Here is a 21448-nt window from a genome sequence, read left to right as displayed (position 1 = left end):
GTAATGAGCTTTATGGACACATTCCTGCATGCATAGATAACATGACTTCATTAAGAACTCTTGACTTGGGTTTCAACCAATTAACTTCTTCAATTCCTTTGAACTTGTGGAGGCTTAAAGATCTCTTGTTGGTTGATTTATCATCAAATTATCTTAATGGCCCTCTAGCTTTAGATATTGGGAATATGAATGTCTTGAGAGCATTAGATTTGTCAAAAAACCAAATAACAGGTCGTATCCCAGTTGCAATTGGTGGGCTAAAAAGTATTGAGAATCTATCTTTGGCAGTCAATCGACTAGATGGCTCAATTCCTACATCTATTGGTGAATTGCTAAGCTTAGAGGTTCTAGATCTTTCCTACAATAACTTATATGGAGAGATTCCCAAGTCCTTAGAAGAACTCTCATACTTGAAATATATAAATTTGTCATTCAATAAACTACGAGGAGAAATTCCTTCAAGAGGACAGTTTGTACACTTCCTAGCTACATCATTCATCTCAAACAATGGACTTTGTGGTGAGGCTCGAATGCAAGTCCCCCCATGCAAAGGAAAAAACGCCATAGGAATGCGAATACTGAAATATGTGTCAATTGCAGTGGGGTTAATGGTACTTGGAGTGTGTCTTGTATTTTTCTCAATAAGACGCCATAAAAGGAATGCTAAATTGTCACATGACACAAATTCAATACCTTTAGCAACATGGAGGAGAATTTCACATCAAGAACTTATTCGAGTAACAGAAGGGTTCAGTGCAAACAAGTTACTTGGAGAAGGGAGTTTTGGGTTTGTTTACAAAGGAACACTCTTAGAAGGTACAATTGTTGCTATAAAAGTTTTCAATTTGCAAGTGGAGGGGCCATTCAAAAGCTTTCATAGAGAATGTGAGGTGTTACACAATATTCGTCACCGGAATCTTGTCAAAATCATTACCGCTTGTTGTAACATGGACTTGAAAGCCTTGGTATTAGAATACATGCCTAATGGGAACCTAGATATGTGGTTGTACTCCGAAAACCATCGCTTGAATATGTTACAAAGGCTAAACATAATGATTGATGTGGCAACAGCAGTAGAATACCTTCATCTTGGTTACACAACGCCTATTGTTCATTGTGATCTGAAACCTACCAATGTCTTATTAGATGAAGATATGGTTGGACATGTCGCTGATTTTGGCATCTCCAAACTCCTTGGTGATGGAGTTTCTCTAACACAAACAATGACTCTCGCTACAATTGGATATATGGCACCAGGTGAGGTTAAGTTCCATGTTTACCATTCTAGTACTCTCATATAAACACATGATATTGTTCTCTTTTGGAAATGTATTGACCTTTCTCACTTTAGTACCATATAATTATATTTTCTCATGATAAGTTGTAACATATTTATAGAGTATGGATCTGAAGGACTTGTTTCTACAAGGGGAGATGTGTATAGTTATGGCATTTTATTGATGGAAACTTTCATAAGAAAGAAGCCCACAGAGGATATGTTTACCGGAAAAATGAGCTTGAAGAGTTTGGTACAAGATTCATTAGCTCGTTCTGTACTTGAAGTTGTTGATGCCAGTTTGTTAAGTAACAAAAATGATTATGCTGCAATGGACGAGTGTTTGCTATCCACCATGGGATTGGCTTTGCGTTGTTGTGCCGACTCGCCTGAACAGAGGATTGGTATAGAAAATGTCTTAGCTACACTCAACAAGATCAAATTGAAGTTTCTCAAAGATATTAGTAGACGCTAATCTTGTGAGAGAATAAGGTTAGTTTATAGCTATTGATTTCATGTTTATGGCTTTCCATATGGTAATATTTACAATAAATTGAGACTCTCCTAAAATGAGACTTTCCTAAAATGAGACTTTTTTATGGTAATTATTTTGCCATGTTGCAGTCGATGATTGGAGTTAATACCATTAGCATCTAATGGGTTTTGAAATCATATTCAAAGCAATGGAGGCAAGCAAAATCATTGTTTCCACTCTTGTGACATAATGGGAGAAGATTTTTTTTTTTTTTTTAAATTGTGACGTTTGTATATATCATTGTCTCTACATGCTTACTACAAATTAGGGAACCGTGAGGGTGGTTTCAAGTATATATGAAATATTACCTTTTTATGTACATGCAGTTACTTGAAAATAAGTACAGAGCAATCAGTCTAAGGAAGCCATTACTCTGCTAGATTTATGTCTACTATACAAGAATTTGATCAAATGGTGGAGAATCTCAACCTATGCTTTCTTTTATTCACTAGGAAAAAAAATTAAAATACTTATGCAAATGTCAGTGATGTGAAGATGATTTTCTTTTAATTTTTAAGTATTAAAAATAGTTAACTACAGTAGCTAAATATACATGAAGATGAATAGTAATTTAAGCATCTACTTTTTAAGCTTATTTTCTCTCTCTCTATGAACAAGCTTACTATTTTTTTTATCCTGATTTTTCTCTCCTTTCTTGCGCAAAATTGATCAAGGCATTTACAAGTTCTTCATTTTTCTCCATCTCTCCTCCAATCCAAACGGGAATAAGATGTGTTTAGATTTTATCGAATGGTTTGCATTCGAAATATAAGCAAAAAGTAATAATTTAATTAAAATGAATGATATAATCGTTATGTTATTAATCAAAAAACTCATTATAAATTATGATAATTAAACTTGTGATATCCCGTATTTTAGTTTTTTTTTTAATTGAAGGATTTTATTTAATTAATTTAAATATTGGTTCTCTTGTTTTAAATTTATCGGATTTCTAGTTGGATTTATTTTATAATTTTTAAATTGTGAAATTTACTTTGATGTGCTTTCTTGGTATTAATTATTGTTTTACATTTAAATTGCTCTTTATTTTAAATTAGTTCAATGTTGGACTTTAAAATTATTGTATTGTTAAATTTTTATTATTATTTTATTTTAACTAGTCACTGTGTTTAAATTTTGTTATTCAACTTAGTGTTTGGAAATTCTTTTTGTTGGATCATTTTTGTAATCCAAATTGTGAGAATTGGACATCATTTCTTTCCCTCACTTTTTCTTTTTCCCTCTTTTTCTTTTCCTTCTTCTCTTTCTTTTTCTCCTCATTTTTCCTCTGCTTCTTTCCTCCTGCGCGCAACACCCTCCTCCCCTCTCTCCCGTCCATTTGTTTCATCCGCCCTAGCGCCGCTGTGCGCCGTCCATGTCTATCACCGGCCCTCCCATTCTCTTCCCCTCCTGCTGGCAACCTCAACCCTCCGTTTTCAGCTCCTCCCTTGCGGCCGTTAGTCCCCACTCACGGCCTCAAGCCGCTGCCCTCTTTCGTTCTAGCGCCACCATTGGCCACCACCTTTTCACCACAACACTAATGGCCTCCCAGCTACCTAACACACCCATCTTCAGCCCCGATCCACCACACTTGAAGCCACTCACTCATTTTTCGATTTGGGTATTTTGGCCTCCAACCGCAGCCCACGCCACCATCCACGGCCAACGACCACCATCAGTAGCTTCACAAATACACCTAAGTCATTCCCTAGTAATCTCAAGTCTTCGTTTGTCTCCGTTCAAAAATTAAATTTTTGAGACCCACGACCATTGCCCAAAATACACTGTTTCGTTGTTGTGCTACCACTTCTAGTATGTCTGTGATCCTTCGAAAAATATATTATAGCATTGTTTCCCAAAGAACTTTGAGATTTAAATTTATTTTTGCGCTAAAAAATATTTATTGTGAATTGGTTGGTTGTGCCGGACTGAGTCCAAGGAGTAAGGGGGTCGGTTGGATTGGATGATGGAGTTGTTTGTGTGATTGGTTTATGCTGTGAGATTTGTTTGCTGTTTCGGGTTTAAATATTGATGTTTTGAGTTTAACGTTGGTTATAGTGGATATTGATGATTTTAAAAAGTGATGATATATTTTAGAATTTTGAGGGTTTTAAGTTTTGAGGAATGAAAATAGGTTATTTTAGAAACTTAGGCTTAAATATCGAAATATGCGATTGATTGGAAACTTACAAAAATTTCATGATTATTTTTATAGGTGACAATTTATAGTCGACTCAATATTTTTTAGGAAAATTTTTGAAAAGCTCAGAAATTCAGGTAAGCAGGGTTCCTATGCTAGACTTTGTATAAAAATAAAATGAACTGAGGTTCCTCTTGGAAAAATATACATGTTTTGTTATGAAAATAAATTTTGAAATGGCCTCAGTTATTTGTTCTGCATGACTCATGAAATTATAAATAAGAATAAAGTACTTTCTGTCATGATTGGTGTAGACATGAGCAAAGTTTTGGCATTCTGTTTCTGAACTATGCAAAGGAGAGCGAAGACGAAAAATTGTGCATAAATTATATTTTTGTGATCTGATTCTATTATGTTCTGAAAATGCTCTGTACTTTGATGTGATATGATGTGATTTCTGAAACCTCTAGCATGACATTCTGTTTCTGTTCTGTTTTGACCTTACCACGGGTATAAAACTATAGCTTCTGTTTGGGTTGGTACCAACTTTTCTGTTTCTGGTGCACCCACTTTGAAAACAAAGTAGTTTTCTGCGTGGTCTTTCCTATGTCCACACTCGGGGCTCCGAGAATGATAAGGGGAAGATTTACATTTTGTTTATGCTCGGTTGGCTACCGGGGTTTGCACAACCCTACCACAGGGGTTTAACATGGAATTATGTTCTGATATGATGTTTCAGTTATGCTGTGCTAAGGAAATTTTAAATAAGAATATTTTTGAACTTTTGCTCTGATATTTTTGATAACATGTTATGACTTTGCAATCTGAAAATAAAAAGTGTTTTGTTCTACATTTTGAAATCTGTAAATGCTCATGTTTGCATACTAGTATATGTTCTCTACTTACTGAATTGTTGATAACTCACCTCTTTTATCTTTATAATATTTTCAGATGATTTTAGATTTTTCAACTGAGAATCAAGACTATGAAGCATTGGATGAGATGACTTAAGAATAGTGGATTAAGAATAAAAAGTTTTCGATGAGTATTGGTGATCTTTTTGTTAATTATATTGTTGAAATGTGAGTTTAAGTGACATGTAGAGAAGTTGATATTTTTTTCGGGTTACTGTATTGAGGGTTTGATATATGAGTTTGTGTAGTTAATTAAATTTGAAGTGTTTACGTTTAATTTAGAGCTTTTGGAAATATATTAGCAGTGTTGGAGTTAATCATCAGGTAATATGAGTTTACTCTCCGAACCCTCGGGGATGGGGCGTTATAAAAATAAAATAAATTTTATTTGATAAATAAATATAGCTAATAGATATGCGAAATATGATTTTTTTTAAATAATATAAAATTTGAAAATAAATAATATTTTATTATTATGTATAGTTTAGATGAATAGTTCAGTGTGGAATTAAGTTTTAAGTTGGATAGACAAAAGACAAAATGAATGATGTAGACAAAATTTGTCTAATGAGATAGCAAATGCAATGTTAATGCTAATGCTCTTGGAGGGATTTGAACCTCAAAGCTAAAGGCCCCATGATCCTCAAGGACTAGGGTGGTTGCCAGTTGACGTCATTGGCAGAAGTCTTGTTCAATTAATCGCTCGTATTATATGGTATTCTAGGGTTGTGCTCCAACGGGCTCCGGAAGCCCACCTCCTAACTCTTACTTTGACTAGAATCAGAGGTGATTTTGGACTCCGATTCCAACTCCAATCAAAGTTGGGCCAGCCCAACACCCAATTTCTATTGACTTTCAGCCCAATTCTGAAAAACATGTTAAAAAAATTTTAAAAATACTAAAAACCAATATCAACCTAGTGGGCTTCAGTTTCGGCCCATTGCAGAAAAATACTGTAAAAAAACCAAAAAATATATAAAAGGAAATCATAAACATTACAAAACAAAAGAGAAAAAATATGCATAATCACAATCACAATCACTAAAAGAGGAAATTACCTATATTGCACCACCACACTACAATCACAATCACAACCTAAATTAAAAATGCAACATTCTAGTAGCACAATCATAACCAAATGCAACAACATTACACCCCTACACAGCAACTCATTACACATACCTACATTAAAGTCCACCACCACAATCACAACCAAAAGTCACCAACATGACCAAAGTTACAACACATTACACCCTTGTAAAGTCCACCACCAAAGTCACCAAACATTACACCCCTTTCGTGTCACCAAACTCACTGGCAAACTCCTCAATGAATTTACTATGTATCAAAATTAAAAAAAAAAAAAAGTTACAATGTATCAAGATTAAAAAAAGCTATAATGTATGACAAACAAAGTTACGATAAATAATTCTCGACACCGAATTCCTCAAACTCCAAGTATCCTGCATATTTTGGAAATTAAAAAAAGTTAGACATTATACTACTTAGTCAAATTAAACATACTAACAGTAAAGTATTTCACATGAAAGTTAATGATCTACCATATTCCCACCCATAATGCATCTGTCTCAATCCTCTACAATTATTTTGGGGTTCATAGCTAGGTCTCAAAAAATAGAAAAATTAAAAGTTATAATTAAAACAATAAAATATCTAATTAGTCATTTAAAAATGAAGGTTAAACGCATAAAGTTACACAACTCAAGTCTATACCTCTTCGTATCATCAATATCTAGTCCAATAGGCTTTGAACTTAGCCAATTCTATGTGCAAATGAGAGCCTCCATGGTGCTCAGATCCAATGAACTCTGAATACTAGAATCTGCACTGGTCATTTATTTCTCACTCCTCGATGTATGGGTGTGGGTCGGGTTTTATCTAGTTCAGACCAGATATTCAGGGCATGTTTGGATACTTGGAGTCTATCAGAATTTTTTGAATAGTAATGAAATGGTTTGAGTGAGAATGTTTTATTGGATTTTGAGAAAGAAGAGAGAAAAAGTTAAATAAAAATATTATAAAATTAAAAATTGTTTAAATATTATTTTTGTTTTTAAGTCGGTAAAAATCGTATTGATTTTTGTGTTTGAATAATGATTAGGTAATTATTAGATGAAAAAGTTGAAAAGTTTAAATAGAAAAGTGTATTGTGTTTGAGAACAAATTATGAGAAAGTTTGAGAATTTTAAGAATTCTCAGTGTCCAAACATGCCTTGATACCCGAGCTGGTAACTGGTATAGCTTGTGTAGAGTGGATAAGCAGATTTGATATTCACATTACACCCAACCACTATCTATTTTTTGGATAGTTTTTAACAAATAACGATAAAAAAATATATAATTCAAATTTGAAAAGAGAGGGAAAAAAAAATGGCCACCCACAAGGTAGTGGCCCTTGGTGGCCACACCCCTATTGGCCCTTTAAAATAGGATTTTGGGGGGGGGGAGGGGCAGGGGGAGGTAGCTAGGTCGAGTCCCCCAAGTGGGTGGCCACCATTAGCTAACTAGATTGGCCGCCCATGGAAGCCTGTAGAGGGCCATTAAAGGGTGGCCGACGGTGGCTAACCACGAGGTGTGGCTCTTGTGGCTGGTGTTTCGCCTCTTTTTTTGTTATCCTGATTTTTATCATTGTTTTAGATAAAAATTTAAATGCAGTTTAAAAAAATATTAAAAGATCTTATGAGGGAGAGAAAACTAGTGTAAAATTAAAGAGAAATAACAAGAGAATTAAAAGATTGCAATATAGAAAAATAGCTCTTTCGGAGCTTAATATTATTCACCTCACCCTCTACCTTCCTTTGGCTTCTAATGATGACCCCCTTGATGTGCTGGGCCTTGAGATCTATTTTGGGTTTGGTGTAATTTACCTCTTCACAATCACAATGTTACTTGAAAGGTGACTGTGCTTGTTTGAATCCGTGAATTTAGTGAGTACAGTAGCATGGATTTATGTTTGATGAACCTACATGTATGAAAGTTTTGACCATATCGAGGAAAGTGGAAGTTGAAGGCTAAAATTAATAAATAAAATGATTTAAAATAAGTTAGGTGATTTAGAAATTGTATTGGAAGCAGAGGTGGGAGTAGGAAACAAAAAGTTTTAAGGCAAAAAGAACAAATAGTTGTAACGCCCCGGTCCCACACGGGTCGGAGAGTTACTTCCTAGCACTTAAACTCACATTCCGACAATATAAAAATAGACCCCAAATTCCCAATATCATAAAGAAAAATTTGATTCAAGCCACTATACATACATCATCTCACCCAAAGCCTCAAAATCTTGATCCTCAGCTAAACCATCAAAATATCTGAAAAATATTGTGGAGATAAGGGGTGAGTTATCAACAACTCAATAAGCAGAGAGCATATACTAGCATGTAAACATGAGCATTTATAAAATTCGGTATGCAGAACAAGACATTTACTTTCAGAATGCAGAAACAACAAATTTTCTTTTAAAATGCATAAACAAAACTTATTACAAAACATCGGAGTGAAATTTTCAGAAAAACAAACTTGTTTTCAAAAAGAAAATCTATTGGCATTTCCAAACTAAAACATTATAATCATATCATCTCTTAGCATCACATCGGGACAAATACCATGTTTGACCCCCGTGGTAGGGTTATAAACCACCATTATACCCGTGGCTGGGCCATATTCCATGTTTATAAACCACCATTATACCCGTGGCTGGGCCATATTCCATATTTCACCCCCGTGGTAGGGTTATAAACCACCATTATACCCGTGGCTGGGCCATATTCCATGTTTCACCCCCGTGATAGGGTTATAAACCACCATTATACCCGTGACTGGGCCGTATACTATGTTTCACCCCGTGGTAGGGTTATAAACCACTATTATATCCGTGGCTGGGCCGTATTCCATGTTTCACCCCCGTGGTAGGGTTATAAACCACCATTATACCCATGGATGGGCCGTATACCATGTTTCACCCCCGTGGTTGGGTTATAAACTACCATTATACCCATAGCTGGGCCATATTCTATGTTTCACCCCCGTGGTAGGGTTATAAACCACCATTATACCCGTGGCTGGGCCTTAACAGAAAATAGAATAGATATCATCAGAATCAGATCACCATCATATACAGATTCAGAACTTCATGCCAAAGTTTTCAGATGATACATCATATTAAAACAAAATACTTAATAGCTTTAGATCACTTCACATGTTCAAGATAAACAGAATCAAAATATTTTCGTTTGTTCATAACAAAACTTTTAGATTTTCATATTCGCTCTTTTGCATAGTTCAGAAACAAAACACACAAAACTAGCTCATGTCTACATCAGTCATGACAGAAAAATACTTTCTCTTATATTGAATTTATGCATATGCAGAATAAACATCTGAGGTCGTTTTCATAGTTCTTTTAAAGAAACAAACATGCTTATTTTCAAAGTCAACCTTATTTAATTTCTTTTATACAAAACTAGTATATGAACCCTGCTTACCTGGGCAACTTAGCTTTTCAGAAATTTCCTCAAAAATGTCGAGTCGACTATAAATCGTCACCTATAAAAATAATCACATAATTTTCGTAAGTTTTCAATCAATCACAAATTTCAATATTTAAGTCTAAGCTTCTTAAATAACCTATTTTAATTCCTCAAAACTTAAAACGTTCATAATCCCAAAATATATCATCACTTCCTAAAATCACCAATATCCACCATAATCCACGTCAAACACAAAACATCGATATTTAAACTCGAAACAGCCAACAAATCTCATAGCATAAACCAATCACACCAACAACTCCATCATCCAATCCAACCGACCCCCTTACTCCTCGGACTCAATCCGGCACAACCAACCAATTCACAGTAAATATGAGATAGCGCGAAAATACATTTAAATCTCAAAAGTTCTTTGAGAAAATACTTACAATGCTATAATATAATTTTTGAAAGATCACGGAGGTTCTAGAAGCAGCAACGTAGCAACAAAACAGTGCCAAAAGCACTGTGGCCGTGGGTCTCAAAATCTCACTTTTGAATGGTGACAAACCAAGACCCGAGATTGCTAGGTAGGGCTTAGGGATGTCGGTGAAGCTAGTGGTGGTGGCGGTTGGCCATGGGTGGCGGCGTGGGCTGCGGTTTAAGGCCAAAATGCTCAAATCGGAGATGGAGATAGATGGGGCTTCACCAGTGACAGATTGGAGCCAAGGATGGGTGCATTAGGTTGCTAGAAGGTCGAGGATGATGTGGTGAGAAGATGGTGGCCGGAGGTAGATCGACGGCGGCGTAGCGGCGCAAGGAGTACCGCGGCTTGGTGTGGTGCGTGGGGGCTAACGGCGACGCGAGGAGGGCTGAAATTACAGGGAGGTGGTCGCCGGTCGAAGGGAAGGTGAGAGGGAGGGGCGGTGTCAGTCACCGCCGGTGCACGGTGGCAGGCTGGGGGACGAAGGAACGAATGGAGAGAGGGAGGGGGAGAGACGTGCGGCATGCGGGAGAGGAGAGGAGAAAAAGAAAAGAAAAAAAAAAGAAGGAAAAGGAAAAAAAGGAAAAGGGAAAAAGAAAAAAAAAATGAGGTAAAGAAATGGGATCCAATCCTCACATCTTGGGTCACAAAAAAGATCAAACGGAAACGATTTTAAAACAGTAAGTGAAATAAAATAATTCAAACGTAGTGATTAAAAATAAAATAAATAATTAAATCCAACAAAAAGTTAATTTTATATGAAAAGAAAATTAAATGCATAACAATAATTAATATTAAGGAAACATGTCAAACTTAATTTTCACAAATTAAAAATCATAAAAAAATAAACCCACTGAAATCTGAAAATTTAAAACAAGATAATCAAATTTCAAATTAATAACAAATAATCCTTCAAATAAAAAAAATACACTAAAAAAATACGGGGTGTTACAATAGTAGTGCAATCACTTGGTTAGGTTAAAATGGCTCAAACAATATGCTTATTTTTTGCAAGAGCTCTTCTTAGGTTGCTGCCCGCACCATATGGTGCGAGATGGCCCCCTCCCTGCCCCCCATCTAGCATGGGCCGGGGGTAGGGTTTTCACCCCTACCCCTGCATACCAAGAGCGGGGCGAACTCCCAATCTGCCTTGGCCCTGCCCACTTCAATAATAGACTATAGTCTATTAAGCCCAAAAGTTATTCTTGTGTCTAAAAGTGATCAAAAACACATTTTTAAACTCAAATTTTAAATTTAAATTTGTAAATTTGCGTAAGTTATAGTGTAATACAAGAGTCTCACATTACTTAAGTGTGAAACTTGTATTGTGAAGGCAATCCATAAAAGGGTCACTCTACTACATTACAACTTACATAAAGTATTAAGTAAAAGTTCTACTTAATATATATTACCATATTTATATATAGTAAAAATAATAAATATTTATATATAAATATATATTTATATATAAAAAAAAGGTGCAGGGCGAGGTTGGGCTTTACCTGTCCCTCGCCCCCGCTATAGGGCCAGATGCAAGGTGGGGCGACGGGGTGCGAAGCCTCGCTGCCCACCCCTAGTTCTTCTGCCTATCATCATTACTTTTTTAAGAATAGAAAAGTAAAAAGATAAGAAATAAAAGAGGAGTGTGGTGTAGGGATGATGAATAGAATTTTTCTTTTTGCATTATTTTGCACAACAGAGTTGATAACTACAAAGATACGAAGTTACATAACTTTTATACAATTGTTTATTAGAATATTAAAAGTCTAAAGTTTTTTTTATGTATTTGAATTTAAAAAACAAAAATATTATATCTCTAAAAAATTTTATAAAATTAAATTCATTAGTTGATGATGTGAAATGTTTTTTTATATCAAAATAAACTTCATTGATAATTATCAGTTACAAATGAATGTTAGTCCAAATGACTTAAAAAAATAAGATCTGGGTAAGATTCCCACCACACATTAATGTCTCTGCATTCTATGCATTTCTAGCAAGTTTATGAGCTGCAATGCCGCCCATCGTCCCCCACATGTTGATTTGGCATTTTGGGAACCTCTTCGTTAGCTCCTGGATGTCCCTTATGAGATTACTCGGCAATGATGTTGGTGCTCTCTTTCCTTGGATAGCTTGAACCACAAGAAGAGAGTCACTTTCTACAATAAGTTCTTGCAATCCCATGTGGATACGCAGTTGCAATCCTCTTAGCAAAGCAATAAATTCAATAAATGATGGCTCATTGACAATGTGTTCTTTTTAAGTGGCAGCCATTATTACATTCACATGACTATTGTGATAACACTCAGGCCTAACACGAAACTCGCGTTCAAATGTTTTGTATTTATTTTATATGTGGATGAAAAGTTCACTTAGATTTTGTTGAGTAAATTTGAATTTCGGCTATGGGGCCAATTTATTTTCGAGGATCTGGTCCATGTTTTTGTTTTTAAAATGTTTGGTATCAATTTCAAATGGATTAGGATTACAACTCTAGATTCTCATTCTCTTCAAAATTCTAAAACCCACATCTTTTATAATATTATATATAATTATATTTTCAGCCCGTGCATCATAAGTGGATCTTATCGTTCTTCAAAACCCTTGTTTAGTTTTCTAGTTACTTCGCCCACGTTCACCAACCCAGCAGCAAGATTCTCGCCCACGTCGAAAACTCCACCGCGATGCATTGTGGTTGCACTACACTAGTCCACGGTTTATGCCCCACGTCACCCTCTCCCTCTCCCTCTAAATTCCACGCATCGATTTCATCCCCACGTTCGAGAAACTCCTTTCAGTTTCTTTCCCACACCTCTGCACCTCTTTTCCCCAAATCTCTCCACCTTTCTTTTAGTTTCTCCCACAATCCCAATGGTTTAATCTCTTTATTTTTGTGTTTATTCTTATCATTTTCACTTTCAAACCCATTACAGCAAACGCCTCCCACTCTCCTGCATTTTGGCCAACTCTGTGAGTTCCCTTTGATGCGCTACTTCCTTTCAACGTTGGTGAGTTTTCTTTCCTTTTCTCTCATCTCAGAATTTCTTCATCTTGAAAGTTTCTCCCTCGATTCTGATAATGTATCAGCACCAAATCAACCACATGATACGAGTGAATCAGTTGCATATCCTCCTTGATAGACTTGCTCCACCATACTTGGAAAGTCTATTGTATATGTTTTAAGTCAATTGTATAGGTTTGGAAAGTCTAGCTAGACATTTACATTTCTTGCCTTATTGGTACAGAGCTATTGATGAGCTTCTTGTATCCTTGTAGCTAGTATATAAACAATACAATACTCTCTCTATTTACATCCCGTGAGATAGACATTTCTCAAAACTCTTCATGGTATCAAGAGCCTACGGGAATAGATAGAGAGTTTTTTTTTTTTCAAAACCATGTCAACCAACTCCTCCCTTTCATCTCCTTCCTCCGAGGAATACCCTTACCCTGTCACACAAAACATTTCTAACTTTGTGTCCATCAAACTCTCGTCCACCAACTTTCTTTTATGGAAAACCCAAATGATCAACATCCTTGAAAGCTATGACCTTCAAGGCTTCATTACTGGTGAGATCTCTACTCCACCAGTGACCATTGTCACCTCTGATTCTGCAGTGCAACCAAATCCTGCGTGCCATAAATGGCGTAGGACAGATCGTTTGGTAAAGGGTTGGCTTACTGCTACTCTTTCAGAAGAAGTGCTAGGCATTGTGGTTGGTCTAGCCACTGCTGCCAAAGTTTGGAATGCACTCATCTATGCATTTGCTCTAGTGTCCTCTGATCGAAACCTTGCACTGAAGCAACAACTCACTTCTATTACTCGTGGCATTGATAGCCTGAGTACATATCTTCGTCGTTTCAAAACTATCTGTGATGAACTTGCTGCCATTGGCAAACCTGTTCATGATCACAAGAAATCTTAATGGTTGCTCAATGGTTGTCGGCAAAGATTTTGAAATCTTTACTGCTACCATGTTACATCCTCCTATTCCATCCTATGCTGAAGTGGTCACTCAACTTGAAAGCTATGCTGATAGGCACAAAATTGATAGCACTCCCGAACCTACTATGGTATTCTATGGTCAGAAAATTTACAAAAACAAAAAGGGTTGCGCCCAATCTGCCTCCTTTAATTCCAAGGGGAGAGGATTTGTTCAAGGAAACCAATCTGGTAACAAGTCTTCTTCTTCTTCTTCTTCTCGACAATCTTCTGGTAGCAACCAATCTCAAGGGAGCACACCATACTCCACCAAGAAGGATGATGCTCCAATCTGCCAAATCTGTAACAAGAAATATCAGACAACTCTAAAATGCTTTAACCGATTCAATCACTCATTCACTACAGATAATCTTCCTCAAGCATTTGTTGCTGTACAAGTTGGTGACACGCAGGATTCTTCTTGGCATCTCAATACAGTTGCTACTGATCACATGACAGTATCCACAGGTAATCTACACTCTGCAACTCCTTATACAAAATCTGATGGAGTTATGGTCGGTAATGGGCATATCCTACCTATCACACATATTGGCACTACCACACTCTCATCTGGTTCGTCTTCTATAGAGTTAAAAGATGTCTCAGTTGTGCTTGCTATACAGAAGGATTTACTATCTGTTAGTAAACTCACTTCTGACTATCCTCTTATTTTTGAGTTTAATGGCCCTGGCTTTGTGCTAAAGGATAGGATCTCCAAATAGATAATAGAGAAGGGGTGGAAAAAGAAGGGCCTATACACTTTTGAGGGATCCCACGATCATTCATCCTCTCCAATTGCATTGTTCTCCACCAGGTTCAGACAAGCATCCCTTCAATGTTGGCATCACAGACTTGGTCACCCTCAGCATCGTATCTTAAATTATCTCCATTCCAAGAAGTTTATCAATTGTATTTCTTTGCAATCTATGAGTGTTTGTACTAGTTGTCAAATGAGCAAGTCTTGTAAACTCCCATTTGCCTCTAGTAATAATAAAATTACCACTCCTTTCACTAAACTTTATTGTGATCTATGGGGACCAGCCCCTCTTTCTTCTCGGGATAAATACAGATATTATGCTATCTTCGTTGATGACTCTACAAATTTTATGTGGCTTATTCCTCTTTGACACAAGTCAGATTTATTTGATGCTTTCAAACAGTTACATTCTTATGTACAATGCCTGTTTGATGCTAAAATTTGCATTTTCCAAAGCGATGAAGGGGGTGAATTTGCAAGTAGATCTTTTGCAACATATCTTCAACAACATGGCATTCATCATCAGTCTGCTTGTCCAAAGACTCTAGAACAAAATGGTAAAGCTGAGCGCATGCATCGTAGCATTACAAAACTTGGTTTAGCAATGATGTTTCATGCACAACTTCCATCTCGCTTTTGGCTTGATTGCTTCTCCACTACTATTTTCCTCTTAAACAGGTTGCCATCACTCAATCTTGGTATGGATTCTCCTTACTCTCAAGTATATGGCAAGACACCTGACTATGACACTTTTCGAGTTCTTGGCTCTCGGTGCTTTCCTTATCTTGGTGCATATCGTAGCAATAAACTGGAACCAAAATCTCAGCCTTCTGTTTTTATTGGTTATAGCCCAAACATAAAGGGTACAAATGCTTATATCCACCTACTGGCCATATCTATGTTTCACGACATGTTGTGTTTGATGAATCTCTACTGCCATACTCCAAACCAACTGGCTGATATCTTCACCAAACCATTGTCCAAACCTCTTTTTCAGGCGTTTCGTATCAAACTTGGCCTTTGCCCAGATCCTCAGCCAGGTTTGAGGGGGACTGATAACGTATCAGCACCAAATCAACCACATGATACGAGTGAATCAGTTGCATATCCTCCTTGACAGACTTGCTCCACTATACTTGGAAAGTCTATTGTATATGTTTTAAGTCAATTATATAGGTTTGGAAAGTCTAGCAGGACATTTACGTTTCTTGCCTTATTTGTACAAAGCTATTGATGAGCTTCTTGTATCCTTGTAACTAGTATATAAACAATACAATACTCTCTCTATCTACATCCCGTGAGATAGACATTTCTCAAAAGGAAAATGATTTACCTACAACACCTTATACAACACATTGTACAACAATGTGTTGTATAAGGGGTATTATGGTAAAATCACCTTATAAAAATAAGGTGATTTTACCATAATAACCCTTATACAACACATTGTTGTACAATGTGTTGTATAAGGTGTTGTAAGTGTATCAGCACTCTTCTCAAAATTCTTCAGATTCCATTTCACTCGGTAGTTTTGGTTTATCTTGCAGTTGGTTACTTCTCACAAGTGAAATTCTTCATTTTTTTTTCTCAACAGTTTTTCCTCTCCATTACCCACATCCTCACTTCTCTCAAATACTCTCCCTCATTTTTTTTTATCCCTCTCCCTGTTCTTAGATCAGTCTTGTTGCCCCTCAAGTTCCCAAAGCCAACCACGCAGTCCCGTGTACAAACAACTCGGCACAGAGAGAAAGGAACCACCACCAAAGCCTCATCGTCCAGGAAAACGCTGTCGCCCATTGCTCAGCCGCAAGTGGGAACCACCCAGAAGAACCACCAACGTTCAAACCACCATGCAAACCCAGCCTCACCTCCACTGCCGCAGTTCATCCTCTGCGATAGAACCTCCACGCCGCATCACCATGTACCCAGACCAACCACAACCAACCAGGACGACAATCTCTGCTTAGTCGCCACAGCCGCAATGTGAACCACCCTACATGCACCACACTCACAACTCCAACCACCGGGAACCACGTTGAAGTCAAACCCTGTTTTTGAGAAGCAAAAACAGGGCAAGTTCTTGCTCAAATCCTCCATCGAGCCACCCCTCCGTCGGCCTCTCACAGGATTCTGCACCTTGTTACAGCTGCTGTGCTCCACCATCGACCTCGCCCAACCTCTACCATCACCTTTTCTGCACGGCCAAGCCCCTCCCCTCCCCCCAAAGTACGTTACATGGTGCCCTTCTCAGCCCCCTCCCCATCTCTCGGACTCCTATCTCCTTTTCTCTCTCTCTCTCTCTCTCTCTCTCTCTCCAGTCGTGCCGTACATAGTCGATCCAGCCAGCCACCACTTCCGTCGTCCCTGGCTTCCTCTGTCGGTGAGTTGCCTCTGTTGCACAGTTTTATTTTGGTCCAAGTTTATTTCTTTTATTTATTTCACGTACATTACTTCTTGTACCTAGCCTTACCGGTCATGTTTATTTTTCAAAATGTCCTTATATATTTGATTTTTATATTAAACTTGTTTTAAGTGGTCTTTGAAGTATAAGAATTTACATTTATGCATTTAAATTAAATTATTAAATATTTTACAGCTAATTTCATTAATAAATGATAAGATTTTAAGTTTATTCTAAATGCTTTAAAACCGATTTAAGTTTATCTTACTAAATGATTTTCTGCTGTATATATTATTTGAATTGGATATAATTATTTGATTATGTTGTAAATTGTAAGTGTAGACTAGGTATTATATTTCTGAAACTGTTGGAATATTTGTAATAAGCTGACTGAATATGAGCGTTTCTGTTAAGTTTGTTTTGTTGTATTTTACAAAAAACTATGTTAACGATTTTTAACGGACTTTATTTTATTGTATTAAATTATCGTTTTAATAATAATTTATAGAGATATAAATTTTAAATATGATTAAGTTAATTTTTAGAATGAACTTAAGTTGTTTTTCCATATTTGATATATATTATATCATAATAAGTTAAGAATATATATTTAATGATAATAGTATTTATTAGATTTTTGATAATAGTTATCAAAGTTTTTTTCTTAGTATGAATTTAAGTAGATGTAGAGTTTAATAAATCTTTTTAGAAGTCTAGTAACGTTTAGTATTCCGTATAGGTGACGATTGGTATTCATTCGGCACGATTGTGAAAAGATTCAAAAAAACTAAAAAGTTCAGGTTAGCGGGATTCCTATACTAGATTTGCATAAAAAGAAATGAATTAAGGTTGATTTGTAAAAATGTGCATATTGTTTTTTTTTAAAAAAAGTGAAAAACAACCTCAGTATATATTTTGCATTCACTCATGAAATATGTATGAAAGAGAAAGAAAAGCTTTTGTCATGAATAGTGTAAATATGAGTAATATTTAATATGTTTTTGAAATGTGCAAAAGAGCGAATATGATATCTGAGAATTTTTGTACATGTCGCATGAAAATGATTTGGATCTGTTTTTTATCATATAGAAATGATATGAATATGTTCAGCACATGGTTTGATATGATACGCATCTGAAAAACCTTTGGCATGACTTATCTGTTTTATTCTGATTCTTATTCTAATATGATGATACTGTTTCATGTAATATGTTGTTACCAACATGATATGATATGATATGAGTACACCCACTTTGGAAGCAATATGATACTGCCTGATTTGGTCATCGGGGATAGCACAACCCTATTATGGGGATTAAACATGGTATATGATACGATATTGTGGCATGATTTGATATGATATGATATGATAAGAAGAAGATGTTTAGTTATGTTATGTCAAAGTATTTTTGAATATGAACAGTTTAACAAGTTGCTTTGATTTTTCTGATAACATATTTTGAGATGTACATATAAAAATGAAATTTTTTGTTTCTACATACCGAACTTTCTGAAAAGGCTCATGTTTATATACTAGCATATATCATTTGCTTACTGAATTGTTGATAACTCACCCCCTTATCTCTACAATATTTTCAGATGTTTTTGTGGCACCCCCGACTCACATTTACAAGAACACGAGAATCGAAACACCCGGATGGTGACAATACGGTCACGCATCCCAACGATAAGTATCAAGTGTGTACATGCATAAAGTGTACAACAAAAACACAGCGGACAATTTAAGTAAGTCAACTAAGTACCAGAATTGTTAACACAATTTAAAACATCAGTAAAAGTGGTTTAAAAGAGTTATATAGTCATCCAAAATAAATATAATACAAGTCCAATACATGAACGAGTGATCCCAGATCACTCCTCTGGCGGAGCCGAATCCTCAGGCTCGCCCTTAGCATCATCTACATCGAAATCTGCATTACCATAAATGGTACTGCAGGTAAGTATAATCCAAATAACCACGAGATAATAATGCATGCATATGATGAAATATGCATTATGCCCAAAACATCATTTTTCCTGAAAATGAATATTTTCCAACACACGCCGAAATCCCATTTTAGCCTAAAAATAACCGTAAAACATTTTTCCAGAAAATGATTCACACAAAATCCATATCCAACACACGTTATTTTCCCAGAAAATGGTTCATTAATCCATTATTACCATATGCACCATGATCTCCCCTAGGGACCATCCGCACGTCCTGGCTTCGTAGTGATGCCCAGTTCCGCACCCAGTGCGTTCGTGGCCAAGTATCCTCTAACCCTCGCTAGCAGAGGGGCTACAAAGTTGGTACGAGACCATCTCGTCCGATCCCATTGTCGCCCAGCGACAATTTAGGGAATATCACTCAGTATATTCCGCTCCCGAATGACCAGAGGAGCTCCATCGAGATAATGCTCCATATCGGCTTGGGATCATGATACACACGCACCCAGAAATCATTTCACATGAAAATCCAGTTTTTAATAAACACATGAACATGAATGCAATTACACGAAAACCCAGTTTCCTTTACAAACATGATCATGCATGCAAATATGCCATGTACATGAAACATCTCAATAACCAACATCCAACAACACTCAACACAACCCAAACACACAAACAACTTCATCCACCAATCCATTCGACCCCCTTACTCCTTGGATTCAGTTCGGCAAAACCAACCAAATCACAGTGAAATGAGCTACTGTAAAAATACATTTAAATCACGAAAGTTCTTTGGAAAAATACTTATAGTGCTATTTTATAATTTTCGAAGGATCACGGAGTTGCAAGAAGCGGCAACGCAGCAACAAAACAGTGCCAAATGCACTGTGGCCATGGGTCTCAAAAACCCACTTTTGAACGAGGACAAACCAAGACCCGAGATTGATAGGATAGGGCTTAGGGATGTCGGTGAAGCTAGTAGTGGTGGTGGTTGATCATGGGTGGCGGCGTAGGCAGCGGTTGAAGACCAAAAAAGCCTAAAACGAAAATGGAGTTGGGTGTACTTCACCGGTGGCAGATCAGAGGTGAGGATAGGTGCATTTGGTTGCTAGGAGGTCGAGGATGAAGTGGTGAAGAAATGGTGGCCGGAGGTGGCGCGACGGCCGTGCGAAGGCAGCGCTGGAGCGAAGAGAACGCCGCGACTTCAAGCAGTGCGTGGAGGAGAATGGCGGCGAGTGAGGAGCTGAAAACCAAAGGGGGAGGTCGCCGGAGGGTGGGGAAGGTCGTGGGCTGGGCGGTGTTGCCGGACAGAGGTGCACGGCGGCGGGCTAGGGAGGAGAAGAAAAACGCACGGGGTGAGGGGGAGAGCAACGCAGTGCGCGGGAGAGGAGAGAGAGAGAGAAGAAAAGAAATGGGAAAAAAGAAAAAGAGAAGAAAGAAAAAGGGAAAAGAAAAAATGAAGGGAAAGAAATGAGGTCCAATCCTCACATCTTGAGTCACAAAAATGATCCAATAGAAACGATTTCAAAACAGCAAGTAAAATAAAATAATTTAAACGTAGTGATTAAATGAAAATAAAATAATTAAACCCAACAATAAACTAATTTAAAATGAAAAGCAATTTAAATGCATAACCATAATTAATACTAAGAAAGCACATCAAAATAATTTTCACAAAATAAAATCATAAAAATAAATCAACTAAATATTCAACAACTTTCAAACAAGAGAATAAATAAAAATAATCATTTAATAAATATACACTAAAATACGAGGTGTTACAGTTTTGGAAGTTTCAGCTGGAGAACAAGAATAGAAAGCATGGGTAAGACTGTGTGAGCATAGCAGATTAAGTACAAAGAGGGTATTTTTGATTATTGGAGAGTTTATTTAGTAGTTTTGTTTTGCTTTGTCGATTTGATATTCTGAAAAGTTGACGTTTATTTTGAGATTTGGTGGTGTCTTTCTTTAGTTATTGAGGTAGTCGGTTTAAAACAATGAGATATATATGTAATTGAGAAATTGGAGTTACAGCTGTATTGTGATATATAATTTTAAGTGCAATGTAGTAACTCTTCGACCCCTCCGGGACTAGGGAGTTAAAAGTCCCACACCTACACACTGTTGATCATGGAACATTGCCCAATCTACATTCAGTTTCATAGCATCATGTGGTGGAGGTTCCCACAAACAACACTTCTTAATATTTCTCAATGGTTCCTTTTTTATGCTTGTGAAAGCTTTCTGCATAGAGAGAGAGCATGGTTGATCACATAGTCAGTATGCAAAAGCTTGTTTTCAAATATCACTTGATTTCTTCTAAACCAAAAACCCCATGCAATTAGAAAAAACACTTCTAGATTCTCCATATTGCCTTTTTCACATATATGTCTAGCAATATCTACAAAGTCGAGTTCATTAGCAATATTACTCAAATCAGATAAATTTATGATCCAACTTTCCTTTAGGCTTGGACAGTAAATTAAGGCATGTGTTGTGCCTTCTATTGCATTGGAACA

At 36.7% G+C, this 21448-nt stretch overlaps 1 protein-coding gene across 1 annotated transcript; it reads left to right on the top strand.

Annotated features, from left to right (window-relative positions):
* Nucleotides 1-41: 41 nt before the first annotated feature.
* On the top strand, nt 42-1751 carry LOC109005482 (putative leucine-rich repeat receptor-like serine/threonine-protein kinase At2g24130). Its single transcript, XM_035689214.1, has 2 exons — nt 42-1262; nt 1617-1751. The coding sequence occupies exons 1-2, from the start codon at nt 42-44 to the stop codon at nt 1749-1751; spliced, it is 1356 nt and encodes a 451-aa protein (XP_035545107.1).
* The last annotated feature ends 19697 nt before the right edge of the window (nt 1752-21448 follow it).

This window comes from Juglans regia, chromosome 4 (assembly GCF_001411555.2).
Source record: "Juglans regia cultivar Chandler chromosome 4, Walnut 2.0, whole genome shotgun sequence".
NCBI lineage: Eukaryota > Viridiplantae > Streptophyta > Magnoliopsida > Fagales > Juglandaceae > Juglans > Juglans regia.
The sequence above is the reverse complement of the archived record's forward strand: the minus strand, read 5'-3'. Positions and strand labels throughout refer to the sequence as shown.

Bases quoted from the DNA above. Each gene is read 5' to 3' on its own strand.
- LOC109005482 (XM_035689214.1), top strand. From the start codon at position 42: ATGACTTCATTAAGAACTCTTGACTTGGGTTTCAACCAATTAACTTCT. The intron at 1,263-1,616 runs GTTAAGTTCCAT...GCAATGGACGAG, and splicing joins GATATATGGCACCAGGTGAG to TGTTTGCTATCCACCATGGG.